General features: G+C 44.1%; 1 protein-coding gene across 2 annotated transcripts in view; it reads right to left on the bottom strand.

Annotated features, from left to right (window-relative positions):
• Window positions 1-3,645: 3,645 nt before the first annotated feature.
• Window positions 3,646-16,584, bottom strand: part of LOC115119723 (oxysterol-binding protein-related protein 6-like) — a 167,217-nt gene continuing 154,278 nt past the window's right edge. For both annotated transcript variants that reach the window (XM_065019435.1, XM_065019433.1), the window contains 8 exons: window positions 14,337-14,474; window positions 13,405-13,468; window positions 13,211-13,289; window positions 12,523-12,667; window positions 11,718-11,862; window positions 8,527-8,653; window positions 7,769-7,891; window positions 3,646-6,378 (listed from right to left, as the gene is read on the bottom strand). In XM_065019435.1, the coding sequence (XP_064875507.1) occupies window positions 6,270-6,378; window positions 7,769-7,891; window positions 8,527-8,653; window positions 11,718-11,862; window positions 12,523-12,667; window positions 13,211-13,289; window positions 13,405-13,468; window positions 14,337-14,474 (930 nt within the window). In that variant the 3' untranslated portion in view covers window positions 3,646-6,269. The remainder of the gene's footprint in view (window positions 6,379-7,768; window positions 7,892-8,526; window positions 8,654-11,717; window positions 11,863-12,522; window positions 12,668-13,210; window positions 13,290-13,404; window positions 13,469-14,336; window positions 14,475-16,584) is intronic.

Raw genomic sequence — 16,584 nt, forward strand, 5'->3', positions numbered from 1 at the left:
CGAGCACTTCTATTCCCCAACATTATTCAGTACATAATACAATTTGGGGAACAATACTCAAGTGGGGAAAGTGGTTGATTGGATTTGAAATGGTTTCCTTATCTGACTTGTATGTGGTTTCTTATCAACATTGTGTGCGAGGCGTTAATAAAATGTATTAAGGCACATCAAGTGGAATTGACAGCGGACAAACAAATTCGATTTCTGAATACATGGCTGCAATATGATGTTGTAGTCATATCTATCGTTTTTCCTGTCTTAATCTTCAGTACTGGACATTACACACAAAAATAATAGTTAAGACTTTATAGTTGAACGTTTCCATTCTATATATTTCCAACGTAGGACCACTTTCCTCGTTTCAGTTTCCGGCTTCTCTAGAACAAAACAAAGAATAAATCAATATAATCCAAATGTATAATGTATCGTTCCAGATTCTGTGGTAGTCTAACACACTGAACCATTGTGTATGGACTGCTACACACGGTGACAAGAGGGAAGGGGAACATCAAATATACATTAAAGCTGTTTGGCAGTAATGATCTAATCCTTGTAAAATTGTATTGGTGAATGGTTAAGGACAACATCATAGCAGTACATTCTAGGAACTGGACACTTGTTTAAAGGATAATCAAATATAATAGCCTTTTCTCTGTGTGGTAACGACATAATGAAAACACCACAACTAGAATGAGTTTATATTTTTTCTATAATTAAAAAAACACTTGTCTTTGGCTTTAACATCAACATTCTGCCACGTTAAAGGATTTGCAAAAGCAAAATAATTCTGAACGTTGTAAAATAATTTTGGCCCTTGGCCTCTTTTACATAACACAAATTAATATGTATATGGGAATCTGTTATGTCAAAGAACTGGCAAATAGGCATCACTTGTGTTTTACAATACACTTGTATGTGGGGGTATCTAGTCAGTCAGTCTGGTGTAGTTGTATAAGTGGGGGGTATCTAGTCAGTCAGTCTGGTGTAGTTGTATAAGTGGGGGGTATCTAGTCAGTCAGTCTGGTGTAGTTGTATAAGTGGGGGTATCCAGTCAGTCTGGTGTAGTTGTATAAGTGGGGGTATCTAGTCAGTCAGTCTGGTGTAGTTGTATAAGTGGGGTATCTAGTCAGTCAGTCTGGTGTAGTTGTATAAGTGGGGGTATCTAGTCAGTCAGCCTGGTGTAGTTGTATAAGTGGGGGTATCTAGTCAGTCAGTCTGGTGTAGTTGTATAAGTGGGGGTATCTAGTCAGTCAGTCTGGTGTAGTTGTATAAATGGGGGTATCTAGTCAGTCAGTCTGGTGTAGTTGTATAAGTGGGGGGTATCTAGTCAGTCAGTCTGGTGTAGTTGTATAAATGGGGGTATCTAGTCAGTCAGTCTGGTGTAGTTGTATAAGTGGGGGTATCTAGTCAGTCAGTCTGGTGTAGTTGTATAAGTGGGGGTATCTAGTCAGTCAGCCTGGTGTAGTTGTATAAGTGGGGGTATCTAGTCAGTCAGTCTGGTGTAGTTGTATAAGTGGGGGTATCTAGTCAGTCAGTCTGGTGTAGTTGTATAAGTGGGGGTATCTAGTCAGTCAGTCTGGTGTAGTTGTATAAGTGGGGGTATCTAGTCAGTCAGTCTGGTGTAGTTGTATAAGTGGGGGTATCTAGTCAGTCAGTCTGGTGTAGTTGTATAAGTGGGGGTATCTAGTCAGTCAGTCTGGTGTAGTTGTATAAGTGGGGGTATCTAGTCAGTCAGTCTGGTGTAGTTGTATAAGTGGGGGTATCCAGTCAGTCTGGTGTAGTTGTATAAGTGGGGGTATCTAGTCAGTCAGTCTGGTGTAGTTGTATAAGTGGGGGTATCTAGTCAGTCAGTCTGGTGTAGTTGTATAAGTGGGGGTATCCAGTCAGTCTGGTGTAGTTGTATAAGTGGGGGTATCTAGTCAGTCAGTCTGGTGTAGTTGTATAAGTGGGGGTATCTAGTCAGTCAGTCTGGTGTAGTTGTATAAGTGGGGGTATCTAGTCAGTCAGTCTGGTGTAGTTGTATAAGTGGGGGTATCTAGTCAGTCAGTCTGGTGTAGTTGTATAAGTGGGGGTATCTAGTCAGTCAGTCTGGTGTAGTTGTATAAGTGGGGGTATCTAGTCAGTCTGGTGTAGTTGTATAAGTGGGGGTATCCAGTCAGTCTGGTGTAGTTGTATAAGTGGGGGGTATCTAGTCAGTCAGTCTGGTGTAGTTGTATAAGTGGGGGGTATCTAGTCAGTCAGTCTGGTGTAGTTGTATAAGTGGGGGGTATCTAGTCAGTCAGTCTGGTGTAGTTGTATAAGTGGGGGTATCCAGTCAGTCTGGTGTAGTTGTATAAGTGGGGGTATCTAGTCAGTCAGTCTGGTGTAGTTGTATAAGTGGGGGGTATCTAGTCAGTCAGTCTGGTGTAGTTGTATAAGTGGGGGTATCCAGTCAGTCTGGTGTAGTTGTATAAGTGGGGGTATCTAGTCAGTCAGTCTGGTGTAGTTGTATAAGTGGGGGTATCTAGTCAGTCAGTCTGGTGTAGTTGTATAAGTGGGGGTATCTAGTCAGTCAGTCTGGTGTAGTTGTATAAGTGGGGGGTATCTAGTCAGTCAGTCTGGTGTAGTTGTATAAGTGGGGGTATCTAGTCAGTCAGTCTGGTGTAGTTGTATAAGTGGGGGTATCTAGTCAGTCAGTCTGGTGTAGTTGTATAAGTGGGGGTATCTAGTCAGTCTGGTGTAGTTGTATAAGTGGGGGTATCCAGTCAGTCTGGTGTAGTTGTATAAGTGGGGGTATCTAGTCAGTCAGTCTGGTGTAGTTGTATAAGTGGGGGTATCTAGTCAGTCAGTCTGGTGTAGTTGTATAAGTGGGGGTATCTAGTCAGTCAGTCTGGTGTCGTTGTATAAGTGGGGGTATCTAGTCAGTCAGTCTGGTGTAGTTGTATAAGTGGGGGTATCTAGTCAGTCAGTCTGGTGTAGTTGTATAAGTGGGGGTATCTAGTCAGTCAGTCTGGTGTAGTTGTATAAGTGGGGGTATCCAGTCAGTCTGGTGTAGTTGTATAAGTGGGGGTATCTAGTCAGTCAGTCTGGTGTAGTTGTATAAGTGGGGGTATCTAGTCAGTCAGTCTGGTGTAGTTGTATAAGTGGGGGTATCTAGTCAGTCAGCCTGGTGTAGTTGTATAAGTGGGGGTATCTAGTCAGTCAGTCTGGTGTAGTTGTATAAGTGGGGGTATCTAGTCAGTCAGCCTGGTGTAGTTGTATAAGTGGGGGTATCTAGTCAGTCAGTCTGGTGTAGTTGTGACACTCCAATGATCATGTGGATCCCAGTAGAGGTCACGTGGTTCCCAGTAGAGGTCATGTGGTTCCCAGTAGAGGTCACGTGGTTCCCAGTAGAGGACAGTTGACCTCTATACTGCTACAGGACAGCAGGACTAATACTCCACTTTCACTACGCTTGTCATTTCACTGAGGGGCTTAGTTGGAAAAATAACGTGAAAAGGAAATACACTAACGAGCCAACCAGCTACCACATTATACATAGAGCTGTATCAAAGATGAGTCGGTGTAACTATGTATCCAGACAAGTGACCCGGGTTTAAATAGATTCTTTAGAAGGGATGGGCACACGGCCAGTAGGTATGTCTTCATATCACCATATCAGATGTCTTGGGTGGTGCTGGCATGTCTTTATAGTTCTACTGCAGGCTAGGATTCTCACTATAACACTCAGACAACAACACAGATCAATTGTATTACAGGAAATTAAAGAACATTCAAATTATATTCATACTTTTTTTTCTTTCTTAAACTATCAAAAATAGTTTTCGTGTGAGCTGAATAACAGAAAGCAGAATTGTCTATACATGTAAAAGTTAATTACAAGGAAGTATTGTCTGTAGCTTAAACAGTTGTGGTGAGTGACAAGGGGGGTGTGCTGCATGAAGGCTCGAAAAAGGAAGTCACTTTCCAGTGCTTATGTATCAGCTGTTGGGCCAGTCTCCCTCAACTAGCCAAGCTGGAAATAAACGTCTCAACTCAAGGGGTTTTGTCTTTGGGAGTTGCTGAGAAAACGTCTCGGCATACAGCAATGTCCTTCACCAATACCAGTGATTAAAACAAATTAAAGACATGTTCCGGAACTTTGCCCGACAAATACGTTTTTAAAAATATATTTTTTAATTTTTTAAACCTCTCGCTTTGGGCTAGATGTGTCAATAGCCATGTTTATACCTGTTAATAACATGCGCCCTTTGTTCTGTTCTTGTCCTCATTCTGATTGTGCCACATTTTTAGACAGATGTAGATCAATAAAAAAGACACGTTGTGAACTGAGTTTGATCAGATCTTACAATTGTATACTGGCAAGATCAGGACGAAGGACGCACGTAAGTGGCAGGTATAAACGGGGCTAATGTATAGTTCATACATGCTTAATCTATGAGCAGAATTATGGTTTTACCTCAATTAGACACACAATCCCTAGTTTGAAAGTAACTGTTTTTCTGGAAGCTGAGTTGCACCATTTCCCCCCACGTGGTCCAGCCCCCTAGAAATTCGAGTTCAACCAATGAGCTTCAACCATTTGAGTGACAGCTAACAAGAGGCACATGATGCACACACAGCAGAGAGAGAGAGAGACAGAGCAATGATGTGGTGCACAAATCTGCACATACGTGATGTAGTACACAATTTTCCTCTTTTTTTTTGGCTCACGAGTGTTACTTTCAGAACTACTGGCTGAAAACTATACAAAACTACCGGAGAATCTCTTTAACTTTCACAAAGAATGTGTGACCCAATAGAGAATACAGCTATGATTCAGACTGAACTAATGCAAATGGCTAATTAAAAAAAGAAATAAGAGCAATCTTCCAATATTGTATATTAGTTACATTTTCACTCAATTCTATGTTGTTGAAGATATTTTACAAAAACTTCAGACTTCTTTATTTTCTTTTTGTTTTTAAAACAAATAATGTTAGTCTATATAGGATATGCCAATGAAAGCTGGACTCTAAACATGCATGACACATACATTAGTAGTTGGTCAAAGGCCTAATCCAAACACTAGTCTAAATCAAACCGCTTTCATTACCATCACTAGTCTAAATCAAACCGCTTTCATTACCATCACTAGTCTAAATCAAACCGCTTTCATTACCATCACTAGTCTAAATCAAACCGCTTTCAGAACCATCACTAATCTAAATCAAACCGCTTTCAGAACAAACACTAGTCTAAATCAAACCGCTTTCATTACCATCACTAGTCTAAATCAAACTGCTTTCAGAACCATCACTAGTCTAAATCAAACCGCTTTCATTACCATCACTAGTCTAAATCAAACCGCTTTCATTACCATCACTAGTCTAAATCAAACCGCTTTCATTACCATCACTAGTCTAAATCAAACCGCTTTCATTACCATCACTAAACTAAATCAAACCGCTTTCATTACCATCACTAGTCTAAATCAAACCGCTTTCATTACCATCACTAGTCTAAATCAAACCGCTTTCAGAACCATCACTAATCTAAATCAAACCGCTTTCATTACCATCACTAGTCTAAATCAAACCGCTTTCATTACCATCACTAGTCTAAATCAAACCGCTTTCATTACCATCACTAGTCTAAATCAAACCGCTTTCATTACCATCACTAAACTAAATCAAACCGCTTTCATTACCATCACTAGTCTAAATCAAACCGCTTTCATTACCATCACTAGTCTAAATCAAACTGCTTTCATTACCATCACTAGTCTAAATCAAACCGCTTTCATTACCATCACTAGTCTAAATCAAACCGCTTTCATTACCATCACTAATCTAAATCAAACCGCTTTCATTACCATCACTAGTCTAAATCAAACCGCTTTCATTACCATCACTAATCTAAATCAAACCGCTTTCATTACCATCACTAATCTAAATCAAACCGCTATCAGAACTCAAGTGGGTTTCACTAAAAGCTTTAAAATGTGTGGTGTGGATAGATGACATTAAGGCAAGGACAAACACAAAACGACTTAGGATAGATCTACATGGTAAGATTGTTGCCCTGACAACCCAGCCTCCGCACCAAGCTCAATGAGGGGGATCCAAGAGGATGCTTGAATGGGTGACTGGCCGGCTGAATAGGGCGATGGTAAGTCATCAACTCATCTCAGCTCTTGTATCCTTCCACACTGTCATTTTGTCAATGAGATATTCATTTGAAAACCTCATTGTGCATAGATAAAAGCCTTTGTCAGCGATGATGATATGGTGTGCATAGCGATCCATATGCTACCATAGATTAGGGTTTTCCATGTTGATGAAGCCGGGGGATTTGCGAAGCTCCCAGTAGGTGTTGTTAGTGACCCAGCGCTCCCTTTGATTGGCATCAACCACTTTCCTGGGAGGAGAGAGACGGGCAATCAATGGTAGGGAGTTAGATGTCATGAATGGAATGGATAATCATTAATGACACAACTCAGCCACACAAGTAACAGTCAGAGGTAATTCTATCTATCTTGGGGAGACCCTCCCAACTTACCCAGTTCCCTCACGAAGCTGGCCTGGGGAAAACCTGCCCAACTTCCCCCTGATTCCCCCACTAAGGTGGCCTGGGGGAGACCTTCCCAACCTACCCTGTTTCTCCCACTAAGCTGGTCTGGGGGAGACCTTCCCAACCTACCCTGTTTCCCCCACTAAGCTGGTCTGGGGGAGACCTTCCCAACCTACCCTGTTTCCCCCACTAAGCTGGCCTGGGGGAGACCTTCCCAACCTACCCTGTTTCCCCCACTAAGCTGGTCTGGGGGAGACCTTCCCAACCTACCCTGTTTCCCCCACTAACCTGGCCTGGGGGAGACCTTCCCAACCTACCCTGTTTCCCCCACTACACTGGTCTGGGGGAGACCTTCCCAACCTACCCCCTGTTTCCCCCACTAAGCTGGTCTGGGGGAGACCTTCCCAACCTACCCTGTTTCCCCCACTAAGCTGGTCTGGGGGAGACCTTCCCAACCTACCCTGTTTCCCCCACTAAGCTGGTCTGGGGGAGACCTTCCCAACCTACCCTGTTTCCCCCACTAAGCTGGTCTGGGGGAGACCTTCCCAACCTACCCTGTTTCCCTCACTAAGCTGGTCTGGGGGAGACCTTCCCAACCTACCCTGTTTCCCCCACTAACCTGGCCTGGGGGAGACCTTCCCAACCTACCCTGTTTCCCCCACTAACCTGGTCTGGGGGAGACCTTCCCAACCTACCCTGTTTCCCCCACTAACCTGGTCTGGGGGAGACCTTCCCAACCTACCCTGTTTCCCCCACTAACCTGGCCTGGGGGAGACCTTCCCAACCTACCCTGTTTCCCCCACTAACCTGGCCTGGGGGAGACCTTCCCAACCTACCCTGTTTCTCCCACTAAGCTGGCCTGAGGGAGACCTTCCCAACCTACCCTGTTTCTCCCACTAACCTGGCCTGGGGGAGACCTTCCCAACCTACCCTGTTTCTCCCACTAAGCTGGCCTGGGGGAGACCTTCCCAACCTACCCTGTTTCTCCCACTAAGCTGGCCTGGGGGAGACCTTCCCAACCTACCCTGTTTCTCCCACTAAGCTTGCCTGGGGGAGACCTTCCCAACCTACCCTGTTTCTCCCACTAAGCTGGTCTGGGGGAGACCTTCCCAACCTACCCTGTTTCTCCCACTAACCTGGCCTGGGGGAGACCTTCCCAACCTATCCCCTGTTTCCCCCACTAACCTGGCCTGGGGAATACAGTCCTTGTAAATGACCATCTAGCCTCTTTACTCACTTGAAGAAGCGTGGTTCATGCTTAATGTCGTTCTCGTCTTGCCACTTCCTCCTGGTGCGCTGCATGTCCTCAATACGCTGCTTTTCTGAGGCTGCCATTTCCACATTCCCCTCCTCCAGGTGTCTAATGTAGAGAAACAACATCCCCATGAGTCGAATATACTGTCAAACGTCACTCATCAGGGAAATACACACAAAGCTTGTAAACATATTTAACCATACAAATACTATCTCATCCTCTTATTTCAGATGTAAAACTAGCTTTTAGTCCTTTTTTAGAGCTTCACTAATCAACCATTCTGTAAATCTATATCAGACCACAACAACAGCTGCATTGTGCTGGTTGGCATTTATTGTCATGAATCTTACCCAGGAGGCAATTATGCACTAGTGGTCACTAGCTGGCACAGCCACAAAGTCATGAAATCTGATTTTAAACCTAACATTAACTACACCGCTAACCCTAATGCCTAACCCTTGCTTTAAATTTAGACCAAAAAGCACATTTTTGTTTTCATACATTTTAACGATATAGTCCATTTTGATTTGGCAGCTGGTTCAACTAGCCTCCGGGTCAAGGTTCATGACAATAAAGGTGTGCTAGTTCAGTGGTTCATCCAGTCCGTTCTGTATGATACTGGTACCGCTCCACCTTCTCTCAACAGGTGGCAGCGGTAGGTAGCACACAGTGCATTTCTCATACAGTCTTCTAGGCACAGTAGCTGAAAGTGTGATGGCGCAACGGTTGTATGTTTCTACCTCTGATCGGGTCTGAAGCGGGCATCTGTGGGTGGTAGCAGGTCTTGCATCTCAGGGCAAAGCTCATTGAGCTCAATGGCAAACCTGGTAAAGCCATAATACAGCTCGTAGTCTGTGGGCATGGAGCCTGAGGAAGGAACACATGACATCACACGGGTCAAGAATCAGTTCAAAGTTCTTTTTTTTCTCTTCTTTTTTTTTTTTTTTTTGAAATGCAGACAATTATATTGATGGAAGCAACAATCTATCTGCAATATTAAAGCTGATCCCCTAAAATAAAATACTAACGAGTTCAAAGTTTTTATTTTCCATTGGTGTGGATTATTGACACCAGTGTCAACACTTTCTTTGTCCCCGTATTATAATCTCATGTACTAGTATTTTATGGTTTAATCTAATGCCGTTGTCTGCTTAACGATTGCGGATATCCAATTCAAAGCATCCTGCTTAGCAACAGTATGATTGACGTAGTTACTTTCGTCAACAGTAACTATGACGAAAAATACTCGTCAACTACCTATTTTTCCTGACTGAAACTATGACGAGACACCCTGGGAGAAAAAACCCCGATAACTATTACAAATTACTTTTCATTTTAGTTGCCGAAAACATGACGAGACGAGAATTCCACGTGAGACTAATGGACATTTCATTTGACATGTATCTCCTCTTCATCTGTTTTCTCTTAATGCATAAATGCTTGACAAATATTTCATGCAATCCTCTCAGCTGCATGGTCTGATAGAGCTGTTCTCCCACACAGCTTTTTTTTTGTCCATCTTTTGAACTGATGTGAAGCCAGGACATCTCCTTTTAAAAAAAAAAAGAAAACCTTTATTTATACAGGTTTTTCTCATTGAGATAACATCTCTTTTTCAAGAGAGACCTGGTCTAACCTCAACTAGAAACAATCTTTCTTTACTTTCATGTAGGCTTTTTTTTGCTTTGATTAGGGACAGATTGAAATTTACTGGGGAGTGGGAGGGGCTGGTCCAACTCAAGGTGTCATAAAAAAATGCCCCCCCCCCCCCCCCCCCAACATAAAAAAATATTTTTACACGACCCTCCTCTTAGCCAATCAAATACATGGAACACCCTCCTCTTAGCCAATCAAATACATGGAACACCCTCCTCTTAGCCAATCAAATATATGGAACACCCTCCCCCTCATTGAATTAACTCAAAATAATGTTTAACAACAGAAATAACAATAACAGTAGCGACCTTATGTTTCTAAATGTGGATATCGACTTTGCCTCTTCAGCTTTTGTGGCACAGTCGATGCCACGCAGGGCTACAGACCAGAAGGGGGAGGTTTCACCGACCATCACAGACGAGCTCACTCTCCCTGCCTGTTTCATTACACTACGAACAGAGTCAGCTGCAGACAATAATCAGCTAGGAAGAAATCACATTTTCAATATTTTGATGCCATATTTATTAAAATATATGCAACACTTTTATCACCGACAGGTTTCTGTGCCAATGCACCACACAACCAATAAACAATAGTGACTTTGGGCACTCCCAATATCTCTGGTTTGTGTTTTCAACACCACAATAAATACGTAGACTATGTCAATCTCAACAAACAGAAAATGTATTCTGCGTGTCATTTAAAATGCTTGTTGTTTTGTAATAGATGTCTCTTTCCATTCATCAAATGTCCGCTGCATAGTTTGGATTGATTGATTTAAACCATTTTATTTGTCAGTGAAAAACCATACATATACATACTTTTCAAAAGTTTGGGGTCACTTAGAAATGTCCTTGTTTTTAAAAAAAAAATATATATATATTTTTGTCCATTAAAATAACATCAAATTGATCAGAAATACAGTGTAGACATTGTTCATGTTGTAAATGACTATTGTAGCTGGAAACGGCTGATTGTTAATGGAATATCTACATAGGCGTACAGAGGCCCATTGTCAGCAACCATCACTCCTCTGTTCCAATGGCATGTTGTGTAGCTAATCTTAAACATTTTAAAAGGCTAATTGATCATTAGAAAACCCTTTTGCAATTATATTAGCACAGCTGAAAACTGTTGTTCTGATTAAAGAAGCAATAAAACGGGCCTTTGAACTAGTTGAGTATCTGGAACATCAGTTTTTGTGGGTTCGATTACAGGCTCAAAATGGCCAGGAATAAAGACCTTTCTTCTGAAACTCGTCAGTCTATTCTTGTTCTGAGAAATGAAGGCTACTCCATGCGAGAAATTGCCGAGAAACTGAAGATCTCATACAATACTGCATACTACTCCTTTCACAGAACAGCGCAAACTGGCTCTAACCAGAATAGAAAGAGGAGTGGGAGGCCCCGGTGCACAACTGAGCAAGAGGACAAGTACATTAGAGTGTCTAGTTTGAGATATAGACGCCTCACAAGTCCTCATCAAGTTGCTGTTGCTTTTGTCCTACGGGAAAAACAAATGCTATTTGTTGAATATAAGGAGTACAGTAATAGATTTTGAAAAGCTGAAATTCTCCCCTTTTCAAGGAAACCACTTTTATTTACCCTCCTTGACAGTTATGACAGGGAGAAAAATCAGCTGTAAATTGCTTAACCTGTAGCCAAGGCTTTGTAGCCTATATGGTTAATTATTATTATTATTATTTTTTTTTAACCTTTATTTAACTAGGCAAGTCAGTTAAGAACAAATTCTTATTTTCAATGACGGCCTGGTAACAGTGGGTTAACTGCCTGTTCAGGGGTAGAACGACAGATTTGTACCTTGTCAGCTCGGGGGTTTGAACTTGCAACCTTCCGGTTACTAGTCCAATGCTCTAACCACTAGGCTACGCTGCCGCCTCTACACTCTAACCACTAGGCTACGCTGCCGCCTCTACACTCTAACCACTAGGCTACGCTGCCGCATTGGTTCCAATCTGCCACAATATCAACGTTTCCAGCTAAGGTATTCATGGGGATAGTAGGTCTAGTTGGACAAGGCTATCTGAATGTGCACAAGATGGAAGTTAGAGGTAGCCTAAATATTCATTATTTAATAGAAGAAAAAACTATTATGTGGCTAAAATGTCTGTGACTAAAACTACACTAAAATAGTTTTAGTCGACTGATAATAACTAAAACTAACGAAGGATGAAATGACTAAAATGTGACTAAGACTAAAAGGTATTTTAAAATAAAAATCTAAAATAGCTGCCAAAATTCACACTGGTAGTTACCTGGCCTCCAGATGCATCTGGCAGAGGGCGGGACTCCACAGTAAAGGCCCTCGTGCCATTTTCCGAACAGCCGACGCACCACCTTCCCCTCTTGGTCCATCACAAACCCTTGAACCTCATTCACATTAGAACTCCAGTAATTTCCCTACAAGCAAAATGAGACAACAGTAACATTGCGATCATAAGATACATAACATCCATCATCCACTAGCAAGGAAACAATATAGACAATAATAAAAATGTCCAAATTGTAGTCAGCCAAGATATGTGATACATGCTCCAACAGGGATGGCTATTTCTCAGCACATAATTGTCTTTGGACTTCATAGTGATTTTATGGGACTTATTCCACAGCCGAGTTCACCGTCAAGAAAATTGCAATGGAGGTCCCTGAAAGCCTTGTTAACATGAACCATTCTCTCTTTAACACCTCCCTTCGCATGCATTGGTAGTGTTGCTAGAGACACCTTCCAGAAGAAGACCTCAGAAACCCAGGTCTCCCTTTGCATGCATGCATTGGTAGTGTTGCTAGAGACACCTTCCAGAAGAAGACCTCAGAAACCCAGGTCTCCCTTTGCATGCATGCATTGGTAGTGTTGCTAGAGACACCTTCCAGAAGAAGACCTCAGAAACCCAGGTCTCCCTTTGCATGCATGCATTGGTAGTGTTACTAGAGACACCTTCCAGAAGAAGACCTCAGAAACCCAGGTGAGCTTTATCTGGTTGTGTTTAACAGGAACCACATAAGCGCAACTGAGGTGCCTAATGAATAATAATGACGAATTTGTGTCTAATGATGTCTTACCTTGACGAAGGTCAGTTTGCAGATACAGGCGCTGCTTTTGGTGTTTCTAACGGTGATCTCTCCGTAGTGTTCGATCCACCTTCTCCCGCTTAGGATGTTGTGCACGCAGGTGGTGACCTTGTTCCATTCATAGTGGTCCCCAAAGCTGAACGACATAACAGCAGCAGTCAGGATATCTACAGTAATCACGTGACAGTTATGAAGTCTGTCTGTGTCTTTAAGATGATAACCTGGCCACATAATCACACAGAGTGTTAGAAGTCTCACAAGCTAAATAGCAGGGCCTGTGGAATCTCATTTTCTGAGGCACAGACACTTGCGATGTACTATAATCTATGTGCTTATTCAGCAACCTTCACACATCCCTTCCCGCTCTTCTGTCTAAGTGATTCATTTCCCAAACCCTGTCAAGGGGCACTTTAATAGGACGTACAGTAGCTCTGTAAAGCTTCCAGGGACCCAGAGTGGAGTGATGACTGTGGCAGGGGAAGGCTAGCAGGGACCTGAAGGCTTCAAGAAGGTAAGGCCACTGTTATGGATGTACCTCCTATAGTAAGTGACAGTGGGGATATGTCTTGAGGATGTCAGACTGTGTGTGTGTGTGTGTGTGTGTGTGCAGTGTGTGTGTGTGTGTGTGTGTGTGTGCAGTGTGTGTGGGTGTGTGTGTGTGCGGGTGTGTGTGGATTACCTTGGAAGGATAACATTAACGGTGCCAATTGGAAGGATTTCCATTGATTTCCCCCAGAATTTGTTTTTCCATCTGACGTCTGAGAAGAAGATCGGCAGAATTAACCATCAATGTACCATCTTGATGCAAAATGAAAAACCATGACCTCATTGAGGAAGTGCGCGTGTGACCCTGTAATTCAACAGGTAACGTACCTTGCAAGAAGGTGAACTTGTTGGAATCAGCGTGACAAGCTGATATGGGTGGATGGTGGCTCACCTTCAAGAGATAATCAAACGTCATAACATCAGTGACAATACTGACAGATTATTGCCTCTTAGAGGAATTCATTTTAGGTCCAGATACAAAAGCAGCCACTTCATTCTAGAACCATTCTTAAACGTGTTGTGAGAAGAAGAGGGTGAGTCATTATATCGTGACTATCATGCGGACTGGGCAACCAGTAACAGCTAACGCCAGCACTGAGGCTAAGTGCAAACCAGGTTCAGTCAAGGCCAGTCATTCAGGTTCTCAGTCGAGCCAGTCATTCAGGTTCTCAGTCGAGCCAGTCATTCAGGTTCAGTCAGTCAGTCAGGTTCAGTCAGGCCAGTCAGGTTCAGTCAGGCCAGTCAGTCAGGCCACAGGTTCAGCCAGTCAGGTTCAGTCAGGTCAGTCAATCAGGTTCAGTCAGGTCAGTCAGTCAGGTTCAGTCAGGCCAGTCAGTCAGGTCAGTCAGTCAGGTTCAGTCAGGCCAGTCAGTCAGGTTCAGTCAGTCAGGTTCAGTCAGGCCAGTCAGTCAGTCAGGCCAGTCAGTCAGGCCAGTCAGTCAGACCAAGGGAACAATGGTACCAAGGGAACAATGGTACCAAGGAAACAATGGTACCAAGGGAACAATGGTACCAAGGAAACAATGGTACATTGTGGGAGGCAACCAGTCTGTCTATAGAGACTACATTTGACCCTGTTTTTTTTGTTTATGGACATTTACAGTATTTATTCATTTGTAGACAACGTATACACCATATGGGGGGGTTAAAGGTATTGGTAAATACGCCAGAGCCTGTATTCATAGGAGTAGCTGATCTAGGATCAGGTATCACCCTGTCCATTCATTATAATCTAAAAATGCAGTACTGTGGGAACCTACCTGCTCAGCGATAAAACACATGCCCTTGTCCTCACGGATACATTCATACGTCTCTCCCAGTAAAGGGTTGAATGGCTTGCTTCCCGCTCTGTAGTACGTGGAGGAGTATCCTGAAATGACGAACGCTGCCATAATGGCCTGTAGCAGAGAAACGGCAACACGATCAAATTATTATTTTTTAAAATACACAAACTACATAAAACATATGTAACAGTATAAATTTAGACCGTCCCCTCGCCCATACCCGGGCACGAACCAGGGACCCTCTGCACACATCAACAACTGACACCCTCGAAGCATCGTTACCCATCACTCCACAAAAGCCACGGCCCTTGCAGAGCAAGGGGAACTACTACTTCAAGGTCTCTGAGCAAGTGACATCACAGATTGAAACACTATTTAGCGCGCACCACCGCTAAGCTAGCGTTTCACATCCGTAACACATACACAATGTCTTCAATGCCGTACGTTAATATGGCTGCTGTCGTTACACTGAAACACAAATTCTCCTTTTCTGAAAGTTATGCATGAATCATTTGTGCATCAAATAATGCATGGTACCATTAAGTAACAGCAGTTAAACCCCTGGAACATCCTGGTTTACAACAGCCCAGTAATGAAATGTCATAGTCTTTTATCTAACAAGTCCAACATGTTTGTATTCACACACCGTCCTGTTATGATAACTAAGTCAGTGGAAGGACAGATGTGAGATTGAACAAGGTCGACAGCTGCATCAGAGCATGATATTTCTGGCCTTTGTCTCTGGAAGCCTTCAGAATGTTTACTTTGGGCTTGTCCCTGTCAACGCCACAGCAGCGCACACAGATATAGACAAACTAACATGTCTGTCAGTACCAGTGACTGGATCACGCTGTATGGGTTAGTGGTGGGAGACACTGGGTTACGCTGTATGGGTTAGTGGTGGGAGACACTGGGTTACGCTGTATGGGTTAGTGGTGGGAGACACTGGATCACGCTGTATGGGTTAGTGGTGGGAGACACTGGGTTACGCTGTATGGGTTAGTGGTGGGAGACACTGGGTCACGCTGTATGGGTCAGTGATGGGAGACCCTGGGTCACGCTGTATGGGTTAGTGGTGGGAGACACTGGATCACGCTGTATGGGTTAGTGGTGGGAGACACTGGGTTACGCTGTATGGGTTAGTGGTGGGAGACACTGGGTCACGCTGTATGGGTTAGTGGTAGGAGACACTGGGTCACGCTGTATGGGTTAGTGGTGGGAGACACTGGGTCACGCTGTATGGGTTAGTGGTGGGAGACACTGGGTTACGCTGTATGGGTTAGTGGTGGGAGACACTGGGTCACGCTGTATGGGTTAGTGGTAGGAGACACTGGGTCACGCTGTATGGGTTAGTGGTGGGAGACACTGGGTCACGCTGTATGGGTTAGTGGTAGGAGACACTGGGTCACGCTGTATGGGTTAGTGGTGGGAGACACTGGGTCACGCTGTATGGGTTAGTGGTGGGAGACACTGGGTTACGCTGTATGGGTTAGTGGTGGGAGACACTGGGTCACGCTGTATGGGTTAGTGGTGGGAGACACTGGGTCACGCTGTATGGGTTAGTGGTGGGAGACACTGGGTCACGCTGTATGGGTTAGTGGTGGGAGACACTGGGTCACGCTGTATGGGTTAGTGGTGGGAGACACTGGGTCACGCTGTATGGGTTAGTGGTGGGAGACACTGGGTCACGCTGTATGGGTTAGTGGTGGGAGACACTGGGTCACGCTGTATGGGTTAGTGGTGGGAGACACTGGGTCACGCTGTATGGGTTAGTGGTGGGAGACACTGGGTCACGCTGTATGGGTTAGTGGTGGGAGACACTGGATCACGCTGTATGGGTTAGTGGTGGGAGACACTGGATCACGCTGTATGGGTCAGTGGTGGGAGACACTGGGTCACGCTGTATGGGTCAGTGGTGGGAGACACTGGGTCACGCTGTATGGGTTAGTGGTGGGAGACACTGGGTCACGCTGTATGGGTTAGTGGTGGGAGACACTGGGTCACGCTGTATGGGTTAGTGGTGGGAGACACTGGGTCACGCTGTATGGGTTAGTGGTGGGAGACACTGGGTCACGCTGTATGGGTTAGTGGTGGGAGACACTGGGTCACGCTGTATGGGTTAGTGGTGGGAGACACTGGGTCACGCTGTATGGGTTAGTGGTGGGAGACACTGGGTCACGCTGTATGGGTTAGTGGTGGGAGACACTGGGTCACGCTGTATGGG

Source organism: Oncorhynchus nerka, linkage group LG1, assembly GCF_034236695.1.
Source record: "Oncorhynchus nerka isolate Pitt River linkage group LG1, Oner_Uvic_2.0, whole genome shotgun sequence".
Taxonomy (NCBI): Eukaryota; Metazoa; Chordata; class Actinopteri; order Salmoniformes; family Salmonidae; genus Oncorhynchus; species Oncorhynchus nerka.